We start from the raw sequence: 26,841 nt of genomic DNA on the forward strand, positions 1-26,841 counted from the left end.
GGATGTAGTGTAACAAATTTTGTACTCCAGACACAATGAGTTTCACTGTTTGAGAAGTGTAGTGTAAGTCTGTGAGCTGGGCCTGCCTGTTTGGTTGGAAATCAGAACAAAAGAGCACAAGACATGAAACTTCTTGCAGCTGTTTGTAGAGCCACTGTGGGGAGTAAGGAAGGTGTAGAGTTCCTGGTGTACAGAGAGCAATCCTAGCAGAAGCTAAAAAGTGTACAGCTTCTTACAGAGCAGCTATTGCCAACTCGGAAACATGTTGCAGCTTTTTTTTCCAGCCCATCCTCAATTTCTTATCATGGCTGTAGTGCTGCAAGTAACTATTTTCTCAGATCTTCCCACAGATATGCTTATTTAAGATGTTTCCTGACCTTGTTCCATCCAAAACAAGCTTGGTTAATTTATGCAGCCTGGAAAACATGTCTGTATTTAACCCTACCTGATGCACTTATGTGGGCTGAGGCATCTCAGGTTGGACTTGACTATCTTGGTGGATTTTTTTCTAACCTTAAAGATTCTATAATTCTATGGTCTGGCAGGAAGGCTGTATGAGCGAGCTGGGCAATAATATTTTCATTAAATCATAAAAAAGTAGGATGGAAGTGGCCTTTGGAAAGTCAAAACCATTTCCAGCACTATCTCTGATGAACCTGGTCTTTGTCCAGCTTAGTTTTGAAAACCTCCAAGAATCAGTGTTGCCACTGGACATCCCACTGGACAGCCTAGAATTTTGTTAATCACATTTGTCAAATCTGAAACAGCCAAGCTGTAGTTTGTGATATTTACCACTTGTTGTATTTCTGCTACTACCAAAGTGAATTTGGGTCTGTCAGCACTCCAGAAGCTCTTTAAACCACTGTAGGCTGCTATTAGATTGCCTCTTGACCTTCCCTTTGCCACACTAACAAAGCCCAGCTCCCTTAACCTTTCACTGTGGGTCACATGCCTTCTGTGTGGTGTTTGTATTATTTGTGAGAAGGCACACTGTTGGTTCCTATTTATTTGGAGTGCACCGTGACCTCCAGGTCATTTCAGCAGGGCTGCTACACAAGCAGTCGATTTCCAGGCTTCAGTGATGTATGGATTTAGTCTGCTCAGAAACCAAACTTCACACTTGTAGCTGAACATGAGGAAGTTTCTGTTGTCCCAGTCCTCAGTTTAAGGATAATTGGGACCTCACTGGATTCTCAGTTGAATCTCTTAGGGAAAGATTGAGCTAAAAATTAATTTACGATTGTCCACAAAGGTGCTGAGGGGTCTGTTTTGTCACTCAAGTAGTTGATGAAGATACTGAACAAGATCAGCCTGCTACTGATACTGCACTATGCTGCTGATTACCAGAGCAGTTGTAAAGTCCCTTCAGGACTGTCAGTCCAACCAGCCGGTTTTCAACAGACCCAGGAATCTGTTCTTCTAGCCCTTACTTCCTCAACTCTCAAATAAGTATGGGAGAGTCACGATATCAAAAAGTGTAATAAGTGGAGATTTATTGTAGCTCTCTCTCTCATCCCCAGAGCAGGTTATTTTTTGCTACAGAAATCAGTCAGCTCCACAAAGCATGATCTGCCCTGTGTTGAGTCTTTTTTGATTGCCTTCTTGTCCTTCATATGTCTGGAAGTAAACTCTTAGGAATATATTTCCTGCCAGTACAAGGACTGAGATGAGGCTGACTGACCTGTTGTTTTCTTGGTCCTTCTTCTTGCTTCCCTTAAAATAGGCATATCAGTCTTTTTCCAGCTCTGGGGACTTACTGTGATTGTGTGCATTTTCTCATATATAATGGCCATACAATCACATCAGCCAACTCTTTTGGCATCTCTTGATGAATCCCCTCCAGTCCCAGGTGTTTGAATAAATACATTGAATTTTGCTGATGAGTCCCTAACCAGTTACTTAGAAACTGTCTACTGCCCAAATTTTCTAAAACTGTAGTGGTCCATGCAGGGGTCTGGAAGCAAGTTTTTTCATATTGTGATTCTGCTCCAATAATCTCTGGGCCTACATTTCCCCTGAACTTCCTTTTGCTGCTGGCATTGCTTGCAGAAGCCCTCCTTGTTTCCCTTTGCCTAGCTGGCTGATTCAGCTGTGGCTGGCCTTTGGCCTTCCTGGTGTTAACCCTAGTGACTGAGCAATGTGTTTATCCTCTGTCTCTGGTGCCTTTTTAGCCAGCAGAACTCTTGTTGGAGAGGATGTGTGCCTGCACCTCGGGTGTTCATTAGAGCTCCGGGAAGCTGTGAGTGCACAGACGGTGTTCCCATCACTCTCCCTCCAGGGCAGAGGAGTGCCTGCTGAAGATACCATCTTCATATTTACATCATTTCAGTCACTTGCTTTTGTACACGTGTAACAGGTCATGAGAAACTATTACTTTCCATATCCCTGATGGCTATTTGCAGTATGACTAATTTATCTCAGCAGGGACTGTGTTATAAATATGTATTATATTGGGATAGTGCTGTGAATGGCCATGTTGTTCAGAGGAATTTCTGTGGTTCAACATAATACTTTTCCAGTTACACTACAGTGCTCCCATTTTTTAATTCAATGCAGTTAAAGTATCATAAAATTGAAATATGGGAAGTGAACCTGTCTATATTTTTACTTCAGAGCCCACACAATGGTACAATCCTGATACAATCTGTATTTTCAAGTTAAGGTAAAGCAATGCATACATAAAACTTTGCCCATGCTTTTTCTGTATGAGTACTGATGTATGCCATGGAATTGTTTATGTCCAAAGCACTCCAGAGTGAGTGGGTGTGATGGAGTTCTGATGGTGACACGTGGGAAGAAATCTCCTTCAGTTTGGTTGTCCTGTTCTGGCATTCTTTGCAAACTGTGGGTCAGCTGAGACAGGCAGTTTGTCTTATCTTAGTACTGCCACCTCTTTGTTCTCGTGGCTTTTTCATCTTGATACTTTTTTCTCTTATACACATTTAGTTTGAGCGAATGTGTTTTCTAGTACATTTTATTGGTAACTACAACTTGTCAATAGGATGGATAGATAAATGATGTTGTGAAATCTTTTCAAGTCAAACTTTGCATGGGTGTGTTTTGTAATGCATTAATGGCAGCACAAATATCTGCTGTTTCACTAATTGTATTTCCTATTCAAGCTGAAATGGCTTATTCCTGGGCTCTTTTCTAGTATCAAAGTGACAAAAGAGCAGTTGACTTTGACCTTAATTAAGTTTACTCAAAGAGACATCAATGTGCAAGGTCTGTTGCACAATTGTGTTTCAGAATTATGTTTCTTTTTAGAAGACATCTCAAAGGTCACAAGAGACACTTCTAGAAAGATTTTCAATAACAGCTTGTTTGCAAGACAAAATTCCAAATCAGCAAATGAATAATGAATAGAGTTGGAATTCGATATATAACAATAGTTTTAGAAGTGGGTAATGTCATACATGTGTTCGAACAGAAAAAAAAAAAAAGTGCACTACTTGAAATCAAAAAAGACACCTGAGCTGTACAGCTGTTTGAGATTTAGCTTTTTTTACTGGATAATTCTGTCTGTCCCACCATGCTTAGTTGATTTTTTTTTTGTGGGGGGTGGGGAGGGGGGAATTTTTTTTGCTTTTTGTTTGCTGGTAACTTTTGTCTCAGTACTTCAGTTACTTCCTGCACTTATCTGCTTCTTTGTGGACTTAGGGAGTACTTTGTTATTCATGAGGAACTAAATCAATCATCACTTTCTCATGTCATCTTGCATTGCATCAGCTTCCTTTTTGAGATGAAATGGATGGGTGTAACTCCTTATGGAGTTTAGCAGTGCTGTTTGCTGTCTTGTTTTGGGTGGTGGTTGCGCAATTTTAGCTTAAGCATTTAAACATTGCAGTTAATTTATGTTTACCCATGCCAATGCAAGGCTTGGAGTTTAAGCACTGTTGAGGTAAATGGGCATTTTTACTGCAGTAATGTTGTACCATTATCCCTACAGTCATAATTGCAAAGATTTGCATTTTCAGTGGAAGTGGGTAAGGATTAAGAACACAAGGAGGAGAGAGGTGGGCTGTAGAGATATAACTGAGAACACAATTTGTCCTGCCAGCATCCTATAATTGCTAATGATGCCTTAGAAGAAATAAAAGAATTTGGGACTCTGCAAGATTGCCAATTAGTTTGTTTACTAGGGGGTCGATGGAATATTTTATAAGGTATGAGAGCTGACAGGTAGGAAAAAATACTTTATAATTTCAAGTTTACTTTTCAGTCTGGAGCTGCATTCGGGTTTGAGTAGAATTGAAATTCTATTGAAACAGAAAAACAAGATTTTCTTCAGTGCATTGTATGGTCTGCTCCACTCTGATTTAGTTCCCTGATGTCATAAGAGTCTGCTACCTAAGTTATTACATCAATATTTATTGGGTAGATCAGTATTGCACTGCTGGAGCTGATAAATTTTGGTTTAGTTTAAAATCAGAGATGATATTTTATACATTATGTTAGCGTACAATTTTTATTAGCATATCAGACTGGGGAAGAGTGATGCATTGCAGTAAAAAGCCGAGTATTTCAAGTTAATTGCTGTTCTATTAAGTAGAAGTGGTGGTTTCAGCTTAAAAGAGTGTAGAGAAATGTTTGGCTAAAGAAAAGAGCACTCTGAGTGATAATAATTGTTTGATGTAGAGAAGCTGCTGGCTGAACAAACTCACCTCAGCAGTCAGAACTGAAGAGCCTCAGAAGGAGGTGCTGAGATGGGGCCAGTCCAGCATGCAGAAGCACCTATGGGATGAGCCCAAAAGGCAGGGCTGCCCACCAAGGCCCTTTGTGGTACTAAAAATAAATAAAGAAATAAAGGGCTGCCAAGATAAGTATTCAGCAGCAGGTTTGTCTAACCTGACCCGCTCTTTTTGTCCAGAACAAGTTGTACAAGAGAGGCAAAACCACATTAAAGCACTTGGTTAGAGGGCAGCTGGTAGATGCAGGTGTGATCCAACAGATTCTTGTGCACCATGGAGTGCTGGTGCACTGCCAGCCCACACAGACAGGCAGCTCCTCTCACAGGGCACAGTGAGGGCAGGGAGTCAGGGCAGGTGGTTGTCTGAGGTGCTTTCCTGCTCTTCTGCTCACCCTCCTGCTGTGCTTTGGGCAGGTGTGGAGCCATCACTTCTTGGAACGTGCCACCAGTCACTGGCAGCTCCCCCTGTTCCCCCCAGTTTACACACTGAGCATGATACCCTGTGGTGGGAAACAGCCCTCTGGCCAGTTTTGGACATCAGTGTTTTATCAACATTGTTCTTATCCCAAATCCAAAACAGCACTGTACAAGCTGCTAAGGAGGAAAACCAACTCTATCCCAGCTCAAACTCCTTCTTGATTTCCTTCCACACCCACACCCTGAGGTTCTAACTTCCTCTGCTGTGACAGGGTTGCAGATAAAACTAGAGTGGAGGAAGGGAATCCAGCTTTTGCTGACTGCTGTGGAGATCTCTGGTCAGGAACGTTGAATGAAAGCTCCTGAGACACATTTTTATTCATAATACAACAGCAGTTCCTTCCCTGTGCCCCTCTTCAGTGATGCTCTCAACAGCTGCCGTGGATTCTGTGCACTGGTTTCAGCACTGCAGCACCACAGGGTTATTTTTGTCAGATTAGAAATATCCAATCCCCTGAACTTTGCATTGAAGATTGGATTTGTTTACTTGAGTCTCCCTCTCTTTCTGTTTTTCTGCTGTAGAGAGCTGCTTGTTTTTGAAATGTGCCCTGTTATTTGAGGCAGCAGATGTATTTATGGCTCATTTTGTGATGATGTCTAAAGGGATTCTGCTGCTGCAGGGATTCTGCTTCTGCACAAGACAGGGGTAAGGTGGCTCCTTTCCCAGGAAAGCTCAGAGAGGAAGTTTTTCTCTCTTATAGCAATGGAGCATAACACAGGGAGCATTTGGAAGAGTTAGAAATTAAACTCAGAAGATTGAGAACTGTCCTTTAATTGCAAACCATTCTTTAAAGTTTCTAGATGTCAGGGTGTTCCCTCCCACTACATCCCTGAACTGTGTCACTAGTCTGTCTTTTGTCTAGCTGTACCCATGAAACTCTGAATAAAAAATTGGTAAAACCATAAAATTTATTTTGGAAGTCAATGCGAATAGGGAAGAAATCTTAGTGATTAATATATATATTGTGAAAAATCCAGCAAAACTACAAGGGATCAAAACAGTTATAGTGAGCATGTGAGAGGGATGTAGTACACTGATCATATGTGTAATGATAATAAGTAGATAGGGTAGAGAAATCTACATCTATACATGCTGGTAAATATATATGAGCATATTCAGAAAAAAGAAAGTTGGACTTCAATCAATTTTTTATCTACATTAGGATATAATTATTGGAAACAAATTCATTTCAGAATCTGATTGTACAGCACTGGTGTTTGGTTAGGTGTACTGTCTATTACTTTGATTATAGGTAAAGATTCAGCTTTCTGTTCTAAAATAAGAATATCTTGCCTATATTTAAGGATGAAGGAATTTGACTTAAAATAGATTTGAGTCAAAATGTTTTCTACACTGCTTCTATTTTGAGATCTTGGTAGATTTTTAGGTTAGCTTTTAAAGAGGTTTTTAATAATTGTTTGGGGTTTTTTTCCATCAGGCTGGACACTTATTTCAATGATTGGCAGAATCTGTATTTGTGCAGTGTATAGTTTGCTGAACAGACTTCTGTAGTTCCATAGATGCTTTTAATCTTTACTGCTTTAGCAGTGCATGCAAATTCTGTCATGAGGAGAGCAGACCTGGACATGCAAAGATCAAGTGCCCTCTCAGTGGCAAGAGTCCTGAATTGTAAGGGGTGATGAGAGTGGCAGGCTCTGGTTAGCATTATATAGTGCATGAATAAAATTATTATAATTGGTAAAGGTAAGTAGAATATATTGCAGTCACTGGTACTGAGCTTACCAAAATAACGTGAGAACCATTTGCAGTTTGGCGCCACGACCACTGGGATTTCTGAGCTCACAATGCTTATATATAGCTCTGGACAGCTCTTTGGCTGAAATAAATCACTCTCGCCCTACTGAAATCAATGGAGCAGTTGAAAGTTTTATAAATCAAAGTTTGGCCATCTCCGATATAAAATTTTTTATTGAGTTTTGACATCATGGGGGTCTCAGTTGTAGGCTGCATTCATTTTTTGTCTCTTAGGAGATGTTTCTTCAGTACGGATTATGCTACTTTATTTATGCTAAGTTCACTTTTTGATAAATTTTAAGCTAATACATATTTTGTGTCACTTTTTAAGTAAAACATGCAAGGATTTTTTACCTATTGTCCAGAAGACAATAAATATAATAATTGAGATGGAGAATAAATAGTGCATGAATATAGTGCCCTAGTCTAGGAAATGCAAAAAATTAATTTCTACTTCTGTAGAACAGCAGGAGCAGTCAGGGCTCGGCTCTGAAATCCTTGTTGGAACCAGCACAAAAAGATACTTGTGCTTTGAAGGACATTGCAACCTAAAGTTGAAACTGTTTTGAGAGAAATCATAAGAGCTGCAAAGCCTTTCTTCAGAGATGCTATCAAACAGTTTTGGCACCTAATCAGTTGTTTCTCTCGTTGTTATAAAAACACTGAAGCATTTTCAAGTGAGTGTTTTGAGAACAGCATTAATACAAGGCTCTCCTGCTGTATTAGAAGCGCCTGCAATGCGTTTCTTGGGGACGTGTGATTTGCAGCTAATGATCATGAAGAACCACCTCATGTTAATATTCTTCCACTGCTTTTGTGCACAGCCACTGGGTTGCTTGATGGAAGCTCACATTTCACGTCTCCTCCTATCCAAGGGTTATGTCCTCGTAAATTGCCTGCGGCAGAACCTGGCATTCCCCTGGATTTCACTGTCTAATGGCACCAGTTGGTGCCTCATGGACCTCATCAGCTATACATGACTGCTCCCAAATCTGGCCTCCTCATGCAAACGGGGACTGAGTCCTGGACCCTAATGAGTGAGAAGCTGGGAGGAAATGTGGCTCTTCTAGACAATAAATTAGGTTCAGAAAAGAAGCATTTATCAGTTGAAAATGTGAACCATTTGCGGGTCTCTGGACCACACTTTGCACAGCAGCAGTGTAAGTAAATAGACTGGCATCAGATGAAATGATGCACTGGACTCTAACTGCTGAGCAATAGGCTATAGGCATGTCTTTGAAAATACAATAAAGTCAGCTGCTGTTCTCTGTTGCACCTTAAGCAGGGAAGGATATGCCCAGGGTGAGCTGCAGTTTGCTTTGGAATAATTCACTCTTCAGTAGAGATAGGTTATTATAAAACCTTGATCCAAAATAATTCTTTTATTTATGTGATGTGTCACTTCTATAAAAATGTAACATAAATGTGTTGAGGTTGTTCTTCCTTGTGCTCTCAGAAGAAACTAAATCTCCACCATTTTTCTTAACATTTATAAGCAAACCTCTCTCATGTAGTAATAAATCACCTTATCCTAAGTTATTTCTAGTGTATTTATGTGATGCTCTGTGCTACTTTATTTTTTTACCAACATCTTCTTCTGTTTTCTAGTTATCTTTTCATTACATTCAGATGAAACCACTCTCTTAATAGTTAGGGGAGGATGCTGTGACTGGTACTTACAGCTGACATGGATAGCACTCTTGTTACCCTATTCCTTTTCCATCTCTTTTCCTTTTATCTGTTGGATGCTTGCCACACACTATAATCACAAGCACTTTTAGGTCAGCGACTGCTGTGTTTTATTTTTAAACTGTACTTGTTAGCAGTTGGACGTAACACCAAACCTGATTTTGGGTTCCAAATGCTGCCATAATGGGAATATTTAATGATAATAAAACGCTTTGCTTCCCTTTCATTTAGAGTTCTACCTAATCTGACTAAGCAATCAGCAGTTAGTAGGCAGATCTAAATGAAATAGTATTACTCTATAAAGCTGTTTAAATTTGAATGACCTTTTATTTAAGATGCATAAGCATTTTTGCAACATTTGCACTGTTAAGCAAAGTATATGCTATAAAAGAAGCATTTATTGCTTGCTTGTAAAAATAAAATACAATATTGGTAAGTTAGCTGGAAGCTTGAGGATATCCTAAAAAGATGACAAGGTAAGATAAGCAGTAGAGCTAAGCCAAAATTGTTCTGGAGGTCTTTCTGAATAGCTGTCAGTTTTATGTTGCACAATAATGGGCACTCCCAGGAGGTGGGAGTCTCATGGGATAATTATTCTTCTGAGGTTTCGACTGTTTTTTCTATGCCTTTTCCACAGATTGGTAGGACTGCCTTATAATTATTCTCCTCTTTCACTAGATTTTTCTAATGCAGAAATTAATAGAATTAAATTTGTATACATGCACTGTACTTACATTACCTAGCCTATTAATGAGTTTCAAGCAATATTGAATGCTATCAGATGGCAATAGTAAGTGGTCTGGTTAGCTTTTATCTTGCAAATTGGATTTAAGTCTCACTGCCCTTGCCTCTTGAGATGTGTTTCTTTTTAATATTCAGGTCTATTTTCTGCTGTCATAAGCAGGCATATTTACTCTCTCAGATTGGTATACCTTTAACTATGCTCGAAAATAATAACAACAAGAAATAAAAGTTCAAAATAAATGTATATTTTAGAGCTGTTGAATATTTTTATAGTTCTCAATGCACAGAGCTGACACAGTTGCTCACTGTCTCCCTTGTGAGCATCAAAAAATGTTGATGAAATTAAGCAAAAGCCTGGCAAAACTTCCGCTTCCTTTGGGGTGAGATGCTGGGCAACACACTGCCTCAGTCATTAGTTACACCTGATGTTGCCAATAAACTCACAGACAACCAGCAACCTTGTCCTCTGGGCTCTCAAGGAAATCTGTATTTTGGGAGGTTTTGCTGCTAGAATGATCTGACAAGCTCTGACAGTCTTTCCTGTATGATATAACGAACAGTCAGGAAAAGCAAGAAAAACTTTTTCATAAACGGTACACAGGTATTGGTGTATTTCCAAGATGAAATACCCGTCCTGCTCTGGTGATGTTGGACATGAGTGAATTAGCTCATCTTTTAACCCAGCTTTTGTGTCTCCCAGGATGAGAGCAGAGCTGCAGAGCAGTGGTTGCCACTAAGACTTGCAGTTCTTGCTCGGCACCAGCCCTTCCCCTTAGCTTAAAAAAATGGCATCATTTTGCTTTGGACATTTGCCAGATCTTTCCAAAGGGAAGGCTTGAATGTTTTTTGTTCTCCCCTCTGTGCTCCAGAGAACATTAGTTAGTTTTGAGTCTCTGAGCATGTAGACACACGTTTGTCCTTTGGGAGTAATGAAAAGCTTGAATGTGAAGCTTGCTTGGATGAAGATCAGTATGTTATCAGAAGAACAAAGCTCTCCTTGGTTTCATTACTGGGCAGCATATGATAGAAAGCATTTTTTTTGTGTCCATAGGTATTGATCTGCCAGAGTACTGGTACCTCCATGTGAGCCCTGGGAGCTTGGGCACAAGGACAAAACAGCTTCTGTAATTCTGCCTTGCATTTGGCCAGGTTTCATCATCAAGGCTGTGGTTATGCTATGGCATTTAAGGAATTCTGACTCATTTGCTGTTTAAAGGGAAGACTGTGCTGGATCATATAGATCAGCTGCTTATTTTGGTGCACTGAAAAAAAAATTAGGATATTTGATGTCTAAACTTTACCATTCAGGGTATAAATCACAGTAGAAAGTGTACTTGCTTAGTGACATTGTATTGAATATTGTTTATTGCTGGAAGCTTACAGCAAATACATTTGCAAAACTTTTGATGACTATTGCTTCTTTTCCCTGAGCCTTTGCAATGAAATTTTTTAAATACTGTTGTGCCAAGACCATAACCTTATTCATAATTAATTGTCCTTACACAAAGTGTTTCAGGGAGATAAGTTAGAGGGTTTGTTCAAAATTGTGGCAATTGGGTGTATCTTTAAAAAGAACAGGATAAAAGAGGGTATTTTTTTCCTCACTGACTGATTTTATGATCGAAGATATGATGGATGTGCTTTTAGGCATTAGCTTTACCATCTTCTGGGTCTTTCTGCAAGATAAGTGGAGTAAGAAACAAATTTTATTTGTTCTTTTTTACAAGGGTGAAGAACAAGAAAAGTTACAGAGAAAGATTGTGCTTTCTCCTTCCCTTGTAATTTATTTATGTAAAACTAACCAGCCTATCTCCAGTTACACAGAAGCATAATCCATTTTAATATAGGAATTACTGTTTCCACTCTATTTGGTCTACTTTTAGCATGTAAAGAAATTTCATGTGTTCTAAGACACTTAAACACAGTATTCTTGTGCTGTCTGAATCTTTAAAATTTGCAAAGTAGGAAACTGGGGTATTATCCAGGCTGCAGTTGCATCTTCTTTATACATTGTGGGTGGCTAAATTCTCTTCTCTCATTCAAAGCCACTGGAGACACTCCTACAGTTGTCCTGTGAGCACCAGTTTGAAATTTGACCAATTTTAATTTGACAATGAAAATGCCAGAGAGACATAGGGTTGGCCTCATTAGACATGCCGATGGCCAAAGTTTCTCTGGGGAAAATGCTGCCAACATTGCAGGTTGCAAAAAAAAATTGTCTCACCTATGCCCAGGCATCAGGACATTTTGCACAGACCTGTTGGTTAGTTTGATAAAACTTGTGGATGACCTAAGTGTATTTTAAATTTTATAGGGTTTCATACAAGGTATTTTGTAAATATATGATACTGTAAGAACTCATTATCAACTGTTAAAGTGCCAGGCTGTAGTAAAAAGCTCTTGGAAGAATTATAGACTTCTATGAGGCAATTAAAATTCTTCTCAAGTAAGGAAACAATACATAAACCATATTAATCTGAGAGCAAATACTCCATTATTGTATTTTAAATACTTGTAGTAATGATTTTATGGCTAATGCTGCAGAGAAGAAGGTGTAGTTACACAGATCTTTCTAAGACATGAGTTTCTTCTCAGGGTAAACATACTATCATGGAGCTAGATTTTAAGAAGGTCTACATTTCTCCAGTATTCAGATCCAGAACAGTAAGAGCAGGAGCAGCTGTAGAGGGAGATCAGTTAAATAGTGGGTGATGATAGAATTGAACACACCTGTGAAGTGTTTGTCCAACTGCACAATGCACTTGATGAGAAGGTGGATGCCTCAGTAATAGCTGGCCTTGATCCAGCCTATTTTCTTAGAAAAGTTGAAGATTTAGAGATTAATATCACATAAAATAATAATTCAATTGGCCTTGAATGTAGTTGATACACTTACATAAAACTGCCCACCAAAGAATGTGATTAATAGTGTCACATTTTTCTAACAGGGGAGGTATATAGATACAGTACTGCCTTTTATCCTATGAGTCCCATTTATTCCAAATTTTACCCAGAGCTGTGGGAATAATAAATATGCTTGGCAGGTGGGTGGTGTTTTTCCTGTTTTTCATGTTTTAATGTAGAGACACAAATGCTGCAGCAATACTACAGGACCTGAAAAGCAAGCCAAAGTGAAATCTAATTATTTGCTAAGATTTTATTCTTCTGCAGATCATTATGCCTGCTTTGAATGACAGGATAGTTCTCATCTCTGATTTCCAAGGCTTGAAGGTGTCTTTAGACCACAGAGTTCATTAAGGTCCCTGGGATATGCATAGCTCCTATGGATTTCTATTTCATTCTGAGTATGCAGTTTCAGTCTTTTCAGTAAGAAATGCTTATATTTTTGTATCTAGAGAGGGGCAAATGCAGGGCTACGTAGGGCAGATGGGGATGATCTCTAAAAGCAAATGAACAGCCACCGCAGTCAGCTGCAGCACTGGGACCACCTCACATCCACCACAAGACAAATACTTGTGTCCCTGCATGATAAAATGACTCATGTCAAAAATAACAGAGTTACCAAAAGCAATGAGTTGGACTTTGCTAAAGGTTAATAAGTTTTCTGGGAATGTGCTGGCTCTTTTGATAAGCCGGATAAAGGGGTATCATGTCAATGTGTGAATGAATTTCTGGAACTGGGAATGTGCTGGCAATACTTCAACATAAATGTTCTAATTTAAATACTTCATGGTGACCATTTTAATGCCAGTTTTCATCATTATTGTAGTTATTTTTGTCATATGCCCTTTCCTACCATGCCTGAACTGCTTTGCTGAGTCCAGGGATCATTGCCTGGAAGGTTGTGGGGGGTGAGTTTTAGGATGCAGTAAGTAAATGACTGGAAATGCGTTGCCATGTCCTGTGCAGTGGTAAAATCACTGCATCAGAACTATGCTCAGATATGCCAGCTGATTATCTGGTTTTGATTTTCAGCCAGGAACTAACTGGTCGTTTGTTAGAAGCTAAAGTATATCTGTGCAAGATAGGAGGTCTGCTAATGTGATGTGATTTAACTTATGTCATGTGCTTATTCCTAAAAATATGTGGAATCTCTCAGTCAGGCAGAGCTCTGATGGTCCCATTTTAATGCCTTGATGCTCCTGGTTTATAGGTTAAAAACAATGAAAAGGTGAAAATAACTGTGTTAGATTTTAATTACAATTGCTTTAGTGTTAGAACAGAGAATGGTAACTGTCATTTGGGTGTAATTTTTAGGGACCAGATTAAATTTAATGTCAGCTAATAATGACAACAGACTTTTTGTCAATGAAGGATGCAGATATTTTTGATAATATTTCATTTTCTGCCTTTCTAGTTTTTAGAGATCAATCTTTAATAATCTGTATAAGGAAATTCTTCATTATTGCTCTGGGAAAAAAAACCTTTCAGAGCACTTAGTTTATGGAGGTTCTTAAATGCCATCCAAGGGCAATAGATTCAGTGTGATTCAGCATTAAAAAGGACCTACCTGTCTAAGATTAGATAATATGATTACTCCTCTGCACTCTTAAATCTTGCATATTTCCCAGGAAATATTTAAAGCATTGAGAACATTTTTATCAGCTTGCTTAGATCCCTGTCAGCTTCTTGGATTTGCACTCTGGAAGAGATTGTTTAATTCTATTTTTTGGGCCCTAAGAAAGACTAGACTCCTAAAGAGAGTTTGAAAATTAGAACTGTACAGATACCCTTCCCTTTTTTACTTCTCCTATTCCTATTGAGAACTCTGATTATTCTTTCCCAACTTCCAAATTTAAAATTATATTTTCAGTGCTTTTAATTATATTTAAATCTGTGCAGAATAGAGAGGCAGATTTTTTAATTAATGGGATATTGCTCCAATCTGATGGTCATAGCTGGCTGAACACCACTCACCAGCCACAGAACATGGCTCCTTATAATTTTGTTATACACGTTTGGCTGTGGATTTAAAATATTCAGATCTCCTGTGATCTCTTGGAGGACATCCCTAATAACCCACATACTTCAAACTCATATTTTATTTGATAGTTGGTAACTCTTCTAAATTATCAGGTTTACCTATTTGCATGATCTTTCACCTGCATTTTAGTAAAACAGACACGTGCATTAAACAAAAGTAACCAGGGACTGACCACCTGTCTGTGAGTGTAAAGATACCATTTTGAAATCACAATTTGGAATGACCCTGGTTCATAGAGCTGGCTAAATGATCTACCTTCAGAGCAGTGCCTTCTAATAGCAAGTTTGTGGTAGGCAAAAGGAAAAAGATACAAAATAGCTGTCAATTTATATTGTGCTTATTAACAGCTTACTGTTTCAGTCTAATTGCTGTGTGAGAGAGAACTCCACCCCTTTTGTGAGCTTTTTTTGACATTTAAATTACACGCTATTGCTGATTTTTAATTTTTTTCTTAGGAGAGAACAGCGCAGTGGGAAGCTCCCATCATCTGAATTAATACACCAATTATGAACTGTGTTGGAAGTAAACAGTTTGATCATTTCTGTACCTTATGCTGAAAGCTAAAGTGCCTCATTAAGACAAGAACTGAAGTCTCATTCCATATTTTAGCTGTCCATGTACTTGTGATGAGAAAGTTCAGTGATAAAGCTGGCAACTGCTCGCTCCTCCATGGGCAACTGTTCGTTCTGAATGAAACATTAAACAGAGTTTTTGACATGCTCAAATATTTCAACAGCTCCATTGCTAATTATTTACTGCAAGAGAGTTAATATTGCTCTTCACAGTAGCAGTGACTTTTCACATTTTAGAGTGGCAGACTTATTTGACAGTATGATTATTTGCAACTTTGAAAATGAGAATATTCTTTCTTAGAGTGGTCAGGGGTGCCTGTAAGGGTAGTTAGATAGAAGTCATCATGATGTCCAAAGTATATGCCAAATGAGTGCCATCAAACATAGAAAAATGTCCCAATTTAGAGTAGTTTGTAAAATGACTGCAAAGTGACATAGTTGTTTGTGTGTGTATATTAATTGTTGAGAGGGCAAAATAAATTAAACCAGCCCTTCACCAGGATAATATAGCCAGTAGGGGATCAGATAAGAAGAAAATAAACTTCTGTAATTGGTATTTTTTCTAATCAAGGAGTGGAAACCAAAGAATGGATCTATGTTTTATGTGTCAGAAAAGAACCCCATAAAGAAGCCCCCTTACTACTCTTTCACTTTAGTCTCCCTCCACCAGTGTGTGCCAAGAACCACCCTGCTGGAGAACTGCTTGGCAGAAAAGGACCTGGGGTTCTGTTGGACCCCAAGTTCAAAATGAGCCAGCAATGTCTCCTTCCCTTGAAGGTGGCTGGTGGGACCCTGGGCTGCAGTTAGGAGCATCATTGCCAGCAGGTCAGAGGAGAGGTGATTCTCCCCCTCTGCTCGGTGCTGATGAGGCCACAGCTGGATGCTGTGTGCAGTGCTGGATTCCCCAGTGTGAGAGAGCTCAGGAACTGCTGGAGAGATCCTTGTAAAGGGCTGCAAAAGCATTGCAAGGCTGGAGGATCTGCCCTATCTGTAAAGGCTGAGCGAGCTGGGACTGTTCAACCTGGAGAAGAGAAGGCTCAGGGGAATCCTATCAAAGTGTATAAATATCTGAAGAGAGGGTGTTCTCTGAAGAGAACAAAGCCAGCTCTTTTCAGTGGTGTCCAGTGACATTACCAGTGGCAATGGGCACAAAAATGAGACACAGGAGGCTCTGTCGGGGCATCAGGAAACACTTCTTCACTGTGAGGGTGACCAAACACTGGCACAGGTTGCCCGCTGGGGTTGTGGTGTCCCCATCCTTGGAGGTAGTCAGGAGTTGTCTGGGCATGGTTATAGGTGGCCATGCTTGAGAAGGGGGTTTGGGTCACCCCTCCATAGGTACCTTCCAACCCCAATCATTCTGTGGCTCTGTGATGGCTATCCATATTAAAGTAAATTGAATAATAAAATTCTATCTGTACCACAAAAAATATTAAAAAACCCAGGCCCATAAAGAGTGCAAACACTATGTTTCACAGAAGCTCTTACTCAGCAGTCTTCTATTCTATATATAATTACATATACAAAAATAAGATGTATTTAATAATATATGCTAACAATGTTTTGGAAACAAAGCAATAAATATGAAAGTGTACGTGGTAAACCTGTGAAAAAGCTCTTTAAAGGAAATATACAAAGGGCATTAAAACACTCATAATTATTAGTCTTGGTCCTAAAATAACAATAGAAGATTAAAAAATTTAGTAACTAGACTTATTCATCTGGTGAATCATTTATCTGCACACTGCCAGTAAACCAGTGGCTTCCAGATTGGCTTTTCCTCACACACAAGTGTCTTTCCTTGCAGGTCATAGTCTTAAAATTAGTTGTTACTGGAAAGGAAGTCCAAAATTCAGACAATGGTGGCAGAGAATCCAGGCTGAGGCAGTTCTTCCAAGGTGAACTGCAAAATATTTTTTTATAATCCTTTAGTAAGGACAAGGGCAAAAAAAGAAAATCTTTACTCTTTTTTCATAGAGACTATAAGAAATCAGCAAATAATGACAGTTCCCCTTTGGGAGCTGTCCTGCTGCTAGTCTGCTTAACTCTTTACTGTCATGGGAATCACTAATACTTTTTAGCATATCTAGAACTGGGCATGACATATAGCTACAGTATGGATATTTGTTACTGTTTTCCTTCTGCTTAGAAATGCCTCTTAAAAGTCATAAATATTTGATTCATGTGGTGTAATTTGTGGGCTTTCCTGTAAAACAGAATTTATGCTTTTCAGTGCATTACCAGTCATGAGAGTCAAAAGAATCACTTTGAACTTAGTTTCTTATTCAATCTGCTTTAGCCAAATCAGCCCCGGTGCTGGTAGCACAAACACACACGTGTTGGTGTTACATCATCATTTTCACAAAGTACAAGGAAGTAGTAAAAAGCAATTCTGTCATTCCTGTGTCTTTCACAACTACATCCAGAAAGGCAACACTTTGGTACAGGGCCAGGCCCCGAGAAGATCAAGGGTTGAAGTCCATGGATGACTTTACTTACTATATACTTAATGTAAGATCATTTCTCAGAAATTGCTTAAGAATGGCTCTGAGTAATGTGTTAACCCTTTACTGCCTACTGTTGGCAGTAATACTGTATTCTGTCTTCATGTTTCTTTAAATAAAAAATCTTATGTAGTTTTACTTTTTATCTGTCTGCTTAAAGCTTTGCCAACTTTTCAGTCCTCCCTTTACTGTAGTTTTTCTACACTTTCTCAGCTTTAAGTGTTCCATCAGCTTTAGGAAAGTATTTTTTCCTAAGATCCTTTTCATCCTCTCTGCTTTGTGAAGAGTAAAGCAAATAAAGTGAAGAAATAACCTTTTTGTTCCTTACTCCCGTTTTCCAGTTCCAAGTATCATTTTTCGTTTGACAATTTTCTCCAATATATTTTTTGTCAATTTTGCATTATGAGAAACATTCTCATAGCTGCAATATTCCTCAGGAGTCAGCATTCTTCATTCCTTTCAGTCTTCTGTTTAGCATACAACTGACTTCAAGTACTTTTTTAGGTTTAATAAATATTCACTTTCTTAGCCAGTATGTTTCAAAGCTTTTAGCTAACAGTATGGCCTGTATTATTATATGTGGAAGTCACTCATGCTTTTCCTGCCAGTTCTAGTCTTTGCAGTACCTGCTCCAAGGTTTTCTGGTTTTGCCAAGGTCATTTATGATACAGTTTTGAGAAGACTTAAAAGAATTTTAAAAATACCTTAACTGGACATTCTGTAATTCTTTTACAGTGAGTCTTTCTTATGCTGGCATTCATAAAAGTATGTCACAGATGACATTGGGATATTTTGTTGGGTTTTTCAGAGCTGTTACTCATCTTGTCTCCTTTGACAACTTCTTTCAGCCTTAGCTGGCACATTTTCTGAATCTAGACAAGAAGTCACTGTAGAAAATATGAACCTTTCAAGAAAAGAGCAATAGGAAAGACCCTGTCTTGTCACCTGAGAGTACCTCAGTGAACCTTTTCCCCACGCTGCCAGTCACAGTTTTGGTAGTCATTACAATCAAAGTTCATATGAGGGATATCATTTCATGAGACATCAATGCAGGGCATTCATCATTTGTGCCAAGTCTGATTAATTGATTGATTGATTGATTGACTGATTGATTGATTTTTGCTAAGTGGCTCAAAACTGAGGTCTGTTGGCCTTGCTGAGACCATTACCATGTGCAGAACTGTAAGCACAAGCTGTGTGTAAAGGGATCATGTAGTAACTGAGCCAACCACCCAAACTTTTATTGTTAATTTCTGTGAGCCAGAACTGCTGTTCAAAGCCTCATGATGGAGAGTGGAACACAATTTAATGAGCAAAGCTGCTGTATAATACAGAGGAATAACAAAATACAGAAGAACAGAAATTTCAGAAAGGGCAAATAGAAGTTATCAAATCTGCTCAGGCAGGATTTGCCTCTTTTCACCTCTAACTTAAGAACGGTTGAAGTTCAGTCTAATCTAGTCAACCAGGATGGGAGTCCTAAGACTTTACCATACAAGGATGAGAGTTGTTTAAACAGGGGCTCAGCAGCTTCCTGCCACAAAGGAATAAAGATATTTCTATCTGGGTTCCATTAGACCTCTCCCTAATCCTCAACCATGACCCTTGTCTCCAAGTTGTATTTAAACAAATTATTCTTTATTTCCTTACAAATGGGTGCCATCAAACAGCCTGGCCATAAACCCCATTAGTACTATCGCTGTGGCATTTTGTTCCCTGTGATGCAGGGACATGCTTTCAGCTGCAGGGATCACAGAGGATGTGGCAGTACCTCACCAGTAATGGTGAATGTGGCGCTGGTGACACGAGGGCTTCCCCCAAGTGTGCTGTCTTTTAGAATTATTTTAGCTATTGAAGAATGGTTCTGTCCACGCTTTCTGGGACTGACAGATTCATAACTGTGACAAATCAAATGCAATCACTGGGAGTTTTGTAGTATGATTTATCTCCTGGATGATTCTCCATTTTGGCTGCAGTGTTTCCTCACTATCAGTCTGTCTCCAGCTAATGAAGCACTTAATGGCCACTTGTACATCAGCTTTCACTGTTGAATTTACTATGCACTTTTTAATTAATTTGGAAGACTAATGCAACAACTGATACTCATTGTTTTTGTATTTTTTCTCCAGCTATTACTTCCTTATCTGAAGTCACCAGTACAGATAATAAGATATTTGCATTATCTCAGTGCTTCTTCAGTTGAACAAATATAGTGAAGAAGGAAATTCAGAAATTCTCTTGCAGTAGCACAGAAGTATTGACAGAAGAATTTAATATACAATATTATGGTGTTGTGGTAAATTATATGTGAAGCAAAGATGTATGAGGGGGAAAACAGAGTGACATAATACTATTAGAATTTGAGAAGAGAAAAAATTATTTCTTTTATTAATAAATTTCATTCATCTCATGAATAGCCTCATACAATTTAAAATAAGTCTTCTGCATAATGAACTTGCAAGCTAATTACTCTTGGATTGCCACAGTACAGTATAACTCTGTAGTCTGGGAGCCTTTTGAACTTTGCCTAAGTTGAAAGGTGGATTCAGTTGAAACTGAAACTGAATGGATGGGTTTCCCAATCAATATATCTATAAATTTTTGCCGGGTGCTATTCCAGGCAGTAACTGTGATTGTTGCTAGATTTATCCTCTTCTAAAACAATGGAGTTAAAAGTGGCAGATGGTAGTTAGTGATTAAAATTCCTAGTAAACAGACTTTTGTAGGGATATATTTAAAGTAGTTGTGTATATGTAAATAGACAAGGAGCATGAGCTGTGCAACTATAATTGAATTATATTAGCATAACTTAAGTAGAAGTTTAGTAAATAACAAATACCTTAATTAACCTGCACAGTTTTGGCAACTTAATGACATACCCATGGTAAATGACTTTAAAGTTTTTGGCAGCATGGCAGTTCAGAGTCAAACTGGTACCCAGTACCCCACCCTTTGTCACTGGTGTTGCTCCTTCTGCTCCAGCTTGGCTCCTGCTGGGATTTCTGTAGGTTACAGCAATTGCCTTTCTTGCAGAGAGCTGGAAACCTCCCTGTGGAGTGGTCACTAAGAAAAAACACCAACTCTTTGTGCCGCTTTAGTCAGTAATGTTAGAATAATGTAACCTATTTGTGATGGCAGGCTTTGCAGTCTTTCCTTTTTCGATCTTTTGCATATTGTTTTTGTTGATTCAGCTTCTGGAAAATATGCCAATTACATATGGGTTCAAGAAGTGTAGTTGACTTTCATTGAAACTGTCAGGTCTGTGCATGCGAGTCCAACCTGAGCTGTGTATCCTTTTAGCCCCAGCGTGTGTTATTCATTGATGCTCATTTTCAAATCTTACTAGTGGGGTTAGAAACCACATTGGAAACCAGTAGTGATTTATCTGTTTATCATGCCAGGTAAAGCAAATAAATAATGTGGTTACCAGCCCAGTTAATTATTTTAAAAATACTGGTGATTAGTGCAAATTGGTCAAAAATTAATTTCTCCCACAGTTGAATAATTTGGGAAAAGCACATTGGATCCACAAGTGGTCGAAATTTGTATTCTTCTCTCACATAGCAAACTGTACTGTAAATAGGCTATCATCTCTCTTGGGAAAGAAATGTGAATTTTGCTGACAAGAAGAGGTCTCTCAGCAGAAAAATGCATGCTGACAGTTTGACCCAGTGGCCAAATGACTGATTTCTTTCTCCCTTTTTGCTTCTATTTTAGATGCTGAAGAATACCAGCCTCCAATATGGAAATCATACTGTGAGTATACAAGCAATTTGAATAATCTTAGTGCCTTACCAAAGTGTCAGTCACTGTTAGGTATTTTCTCCTTTTTGGTTTGAAAAAAAGACATAAATTTACTAGATGCTTGTACAAATTACTGTATAGGACAGCAGCAAAACCTGAACTTTTATGGATTCCATGGAACAAGGGCAGCAGGATTATGTGTGCCAGATTCCCTGCATTGCCTTAAAAGTGTGCAGCTCCTGGGTTTCATGGTTTCTCTGCTGAGATTTTCAGGAAGGATTTCAGAGGTAGAGGTTAATGCTTTGTATGTTTACTAAAGGTCAGGCTTGAAAATACTTGTCTTTTTATACGGGTCACCAAATCACTTTAAGATAATAATATTTTTGATCTTTAGCAATAGAAGCTGATTTTTGAAGTGGTGGTTTAGAAGTTGGAGACAGCATTATCAGCTCTTTGAACCTTCCTGTCTGCCTTTAGAAAAATCATTTACATAGAGTGCAGTGCAGAAGTGCATATTTTATGCTCTTTTGCTTTGTTCCAAATGTATTTTCTAATAGAGCCGCACAGATCTAAGACAAAATATTGGCTTTTAAATCCCTTATTAAGGATAGCCTTTAAATTTGATCTTTTATTTTAAACCCTTCCTGGAACTTTAATAAGAGTGTAGCTTCAGGTATAGAGAGCTGTTTTATTCTTTTTGTTTCCAGATACAGAGCTTTCCTAAGCAAAAGTTCTCTCTTTTATTGTGGCAAATTCAGTACAGTGCCATTACCAAAGTGCAACTACAAAAACACAATGATCACAGTAGCTACATGCATGTACATGTGTAATTTTAAAGACTAGAATAAACTTGTTGACTTCACTTATATGCACATTAAATTGTCTTGCTGACTTCAAAGACATCACCTCTGTGTTACCTGAGAATGACATTCTGCCCCAGAATGGACTGGGATTTTTTTCAACCAAAATTTGAATATGCCATTAAATTACAGAACTTGCTTCTCAGAACACTGTTTTCCAGACACTTTGTTGTTGTTGTTGTAATGTTTTGAACATGTAAGTTAAACCTCCTAAAAAGACAGCAAGAGTGTTGGACCATTCCAGCATTCTTTGCTGAGCACTTGAAAGGAAGCAGAGAGTTGAGTGATTTTTTTAAAAAGAGCTTACTTAAAATCAGTGAAAAAGCTGCCACTGACTCTGAGAAGACCAGCATTTCAAATGACAGATGCTTCCTTTTCAGCAGTAAGTTTTCATTAAAAAGTCAGGAAATAAGAACCTACCTTTACTTACCTGCTCTTAGTTGCCCCAGTTGTGCAGCAGACAGATCACTGCATGCAGGGGAAAAATTTGGTTACTTTTATCTGATAGCTTACATGTAATCCAAGGAAACATTCTTTTAAATGGAAAAAATAAACCAAATGCAGCCAGAATGGATGAATAGTCTATGAATATATAACTTCTTATTCCACTATATGTAGGATGCCAATATTGTGGTAATGACAAAATCATGGCCTCAGTGTCTAAACTCCATGCATGAGTGACCTTGGAAAAAGTTGCAAAGCTCCAAAAGGCAGAAAATCGTTTAAGCTTAGAAATATTTACTCCTGAGACTGCTTAGCCAAAGATAGACATTTTTCTTTGCAATGATAGTTGATGTATGCTTCTTTACTCAGCAAGAAGAATTCTGATCTGGTAAATTAATTATAGAGATTCTATCCAGCAATAGTGTTTGTCTATGATTCAACCTGCTGTCCTATCTCATGACAGTTTTAACTAATATATATATTTCATGCTTAACACTTTGAGTTCACTGCCTATTTAACAATTATTTTCAATGTATTTTCCCTAGTAATTTTTAAAGTTTGCTAACATACTAGTAAGATACTTTGCATACAGTTTTTATTTCTTATTTTAGGTCCTGGATAAATTTAGGTGACTATGTTGCCTTTTACTGACATCAAGATCAAGGCTTCAATCCTTTTAGCTTCTAAACAAAGGCAGATTTTCCTGTTTATGCCAACAAAGTATTCAAATAAACAGTGTTGCATGTGTCCATGGACAAATACTAATCAAAGTGCAACAGTTTTCAGATCTCAAGCCTTACTGTTTTGACATAATGTAAAAATTTGATTCAGCAATATTTGGAAAACATGAACACTTCTAATGCAGAAGATCCTCACTTGCTTATGAGGAATTGTTAGAATTTCACATAGATTTCAGAGGTCACAAAGTTTTTCAGACTTTTTCTGATAGGCCTGTGACACAGACAATAAAAGAAATTGCAAGAATGATTTTCTATTTACAGGAAGGAACCTGGGAAAAAGTTTGGAAAGTTTCTAGCAGCCAGCAGTCTCTAGGCAGTGGGTTTAATTGCATTTTTACCTGAGAAGCAGATCAACTAATAACAGAGTTCTTGCATTGTTCCAATAACAGATTTCTTTTTGTAGTCTGCCATATGTTGGAAGTATTATAGAAAACGGTATTTTGCCAATTTACCATCTCTGAGGTAGCAAATAAAGGAAGATAAGAGTCCCAGAATGTGGGTTGGCAGGGCTTCTGGGGTGAGCTGATCTGGCTTCCCACTCAAAGCATGGCTGTTGTTGGCTCTAGAGCAGAGCAGCCATGGCTTCACATAACTGAGTCCTGAAAGGCTGCAAGGGTAGAGCCTCAGCCACCTTTGTGGGTGACCTGCTCCAATACTGCACTGTCCTCTTAGAGGACAAATTGCTTATCCCCTTACCTGCTTCTCAGGAGGAGTAGGCAATTTGTTTGACTGAAAGAGCATAGTTATTGCTGGTTGCCAGCCTCAGCACGTATGTGCTTGAATTTTGAAGAGATGTAAAACCACTTTTTTCCTCCTTTTACCCCTGTTGAGATTGGCATGTGCTGAGTCAGTCATGTGTCAATGCCACTTCAATGTTTGTTTGCATTATTCAAGACGAGTGTGTTGGTGGGAAGCAAAGTGGCAAGGCACAGAGCATCAGCTGATGCCATGCTTCAGCTCCTCACCAAGTTTCCCTGCCTTCTGTCCTTCATCAAATAATAGGCACAGTGTCCGAGACTCATTTTTGTAAGAAATTAAGTCTTTGTTTCAGCCAAGCACTTAGGTTCCTAATTAAGCATGTGAGTAATCCTGCAGAAATAGGACAGCTCATATTGTTCAGGCTCAGGACATGGATAAAAAATGCCTGACAGAGATGAGGCTGAGGAGGTAAAACTGAGGAACTCTGCAAAACATTCTGAGACAGAAGGCGGTGTGTTTCCTTGCTGCTTTATAAAAGCCATGATAGGATTTTTTCCTCTCCGCTGGAGCATCACTGAACACTCATCATAGGTGAGTTAAAGGAGAAAGCTTGAGGTCCTGACACACTGCAGAATGAGGAAAAAAAAAAGTATGAAGAAATGGGTGATAGCCCTTCTTCCCTGGCAGATAAGGAGTAAGTGCTGATTTTTGCATGTGACCCCTTTGTTTCTTAGGCAGATTGGATTTTGGAATTAGACAGTTCTTCCTAAAACATACTGTAGAATTTCCCTATTTCATCCCCTGAGACAAGACTCGTGCTCTAACAGGAACAAAAGAGAGAAAGATATATTCTAACCAGCTACTTTACATCTCAAAGAAATGCTCCTCAAGTAATGCAATAATAAATTTAAGTTTTCTTAACACTGTAAGTTCCAATGTGACTATGATGCTATGAATGCTGGCAAGCTATCTGATGTAATGAACCTGATAAAGGTGTTCAAGGGTCAAATAGAAGCCACTGCATTTTTCTGTTGTAGTGCTGAATTTTCGCCTAAATTTCATGTGTATTATTACTGTGCATTTCATTTGCATCTGATGCTGAACAAAAAACCACTCCCAGTCTGATGCAGTTCTCTGGGAGCAGTAATAATACATTTTCTTTTTGCATGCAATTGACTTTTTATAAGGTTAATTTTCTCAGGGCTAAAATAATAATGCATCATTATATTTGAGTGTCATCTTTTCTATGATCACAGTGGGTTTGTCTGTAACCTGCCTGTCAGTTCTAAAAGCTGGAATTGACTGGGTCAGATGTCAATCACTGCTTGCCACTGCATTAAATGTGTGGTTTTCTATTATTTCACTTGGTCTTATACATTGAATTGTGTTTTAAGATTTTCAGAGATGGGAAAATGAGGCAGAAAGGCAAGGATTTGAGCAAATAGGTGAGGGATATGTGCCTTCTGAATCTCTGACCATCCTCTGGACTGTGCTGGGGTCTCAGCAATGTCAGCCTCAGTGCGGGTGCCCAGCACTTTGGAAAAAGTGTATAATGAGATCAGGCAGAGCTGCAGGATGTTCAGCACTTCTGAAAATGAGGTCACTTAATGAGGTGTCTGTGCTCATTGGAACTTAGCTGTAGGGCACATTTTTCTCAAGTCACCTTAGCCATAATACTGCACTGTATTCATAGCCCATTAGCAGGATTTCTCACAGCAATCATTTGAAGCAGAAACAGCAGAGACCTTTCTAAAGGAAAACACAGCTTTTGGTAGGGTCACACTGGCTTTGCTCCTTGATGCCTTAGTCTGGGAGACACTGCCTTCCTTGTTTTCCACTTAACTGAACTTTCACCGTTGTTTTACCTTTTCCACCCTTGCCTTGCTGTGTGTCCTTACTGGGCATCCTTGGCAGCTGTGTGTCTGTCTGTCTGGTCCTTCTCTGTTGTTTGTCTCCCCCTGAGCTGCTCGATGTCCCTTACCACGGTGCCACTGGTGGTTTTCAGTCCTTTCTCTGCTCCCAATCTCTCTTTTCTCCCTCCATCTAATGGTTCTGTGTATCCCTCCCATTGTTCCACTGGTTTGTCTTTCTGTCAGTTTAATGACAATCAATTTAAAACTAATATAGCCAAGTCTGAATTTTTTGTCCTTCAGAGGAAATCATTTCCCATTTCCAGCATTTTCAGTCTTGATCGTGCTTGGGCCATTTTCTCATCCAGTACATTTAGCATATAATTTGTAATTATTTATTTGTATAGTTATAATCTGTGTTTTCTTCTGATGTATTTGTAAATCAGATATGTTTCTCGGTTCATATTATTGCTCAGATTACCCACCTCTCTCTGAGAAAGACAGCAACCTTTTCCACTCTATTCAAAATACAATCTTAACAGTTGTTAAGATGATTTGTCTTCCTTGCACTCATCATGAATCCTTGCACTGATTTATCCCACTACATCCTATAAACATCCACTTTTTTGTGTTGGCTTTCAGGTCTTTCATGTCTGTATCTGCCCTTTCCTGTTAATCATTCCTTCCTTTGTTTTGTGAAATGCTGACTCTTCTCCCCACCATTGCTTATTTGTCAGCCTCAGAGATCCTCTTGGTCATGTTAGAGAGCTCTTTGCTTTTTTCATTTCTCAAAAATGTGGCACATCACAAGATAGGCTTCCTGTGTGTTCTTCAGACCTACTTTTTTTACATCACTCTTATCAAAGCTGTCTTAGAAACTCCACTAGCATAATTTGCTCTGTCAGTGTATGTTTAAAAGATTTGATTATTGAAAAATGGAATTTTTATGAAGTTTGATTTTTCAGTTAAAATTCAAATTAATTAATTGGGGAAATAGATAATTTACTTTAAATGAGAAGCAGTCATATTCTTGTCATATTTTGAATCCTTAGAGTTCCTTCTCTCCAGTGGAAATGGGGGGAAGGAAAAAGTTGTTATTTTCCTCTTGGATGTGTTCAGTATTAAGC

General features: G+C 38.6%; 1 protein-coding gene across 1 annotated transcript in view; it reads left to right on the plus strand.

Annotated features, from left to right (window-relative positions):
* The window catches only part of CHN2 (chimerin 2), a 158,103-nt gene that overhangs the window by 44,872 nt on the left and 86,390 nt on the right, over nt 1-26,841 (plus strand). The window contains exon 2 of the mRNA XM_054273832.1: nt 21,095-21,133. Coding sequence (XP_054129807.1) covers nt 21,095-21,133 — 39 coding nt within the window. The remainder of the gene's footprint in view (nt 1-21,094; nt 21,134-26,841) is intronic.

Source organism: Melozone crissalis, unplaced genomic scaffold, assembly GCF_028551555.1.
Source record: "Melozone crissalis strain CALT ecotype California unplaced genomic scaffold, PUWL_Pcris_2 ptg000016l_1, whole genome shotgun sequence".
Lineage (NCBI taxonomy): Eukaryota > Metazoa > Chordata > Aves > Passeriformes > Passerellidae > Melozone > Melozone crissalis.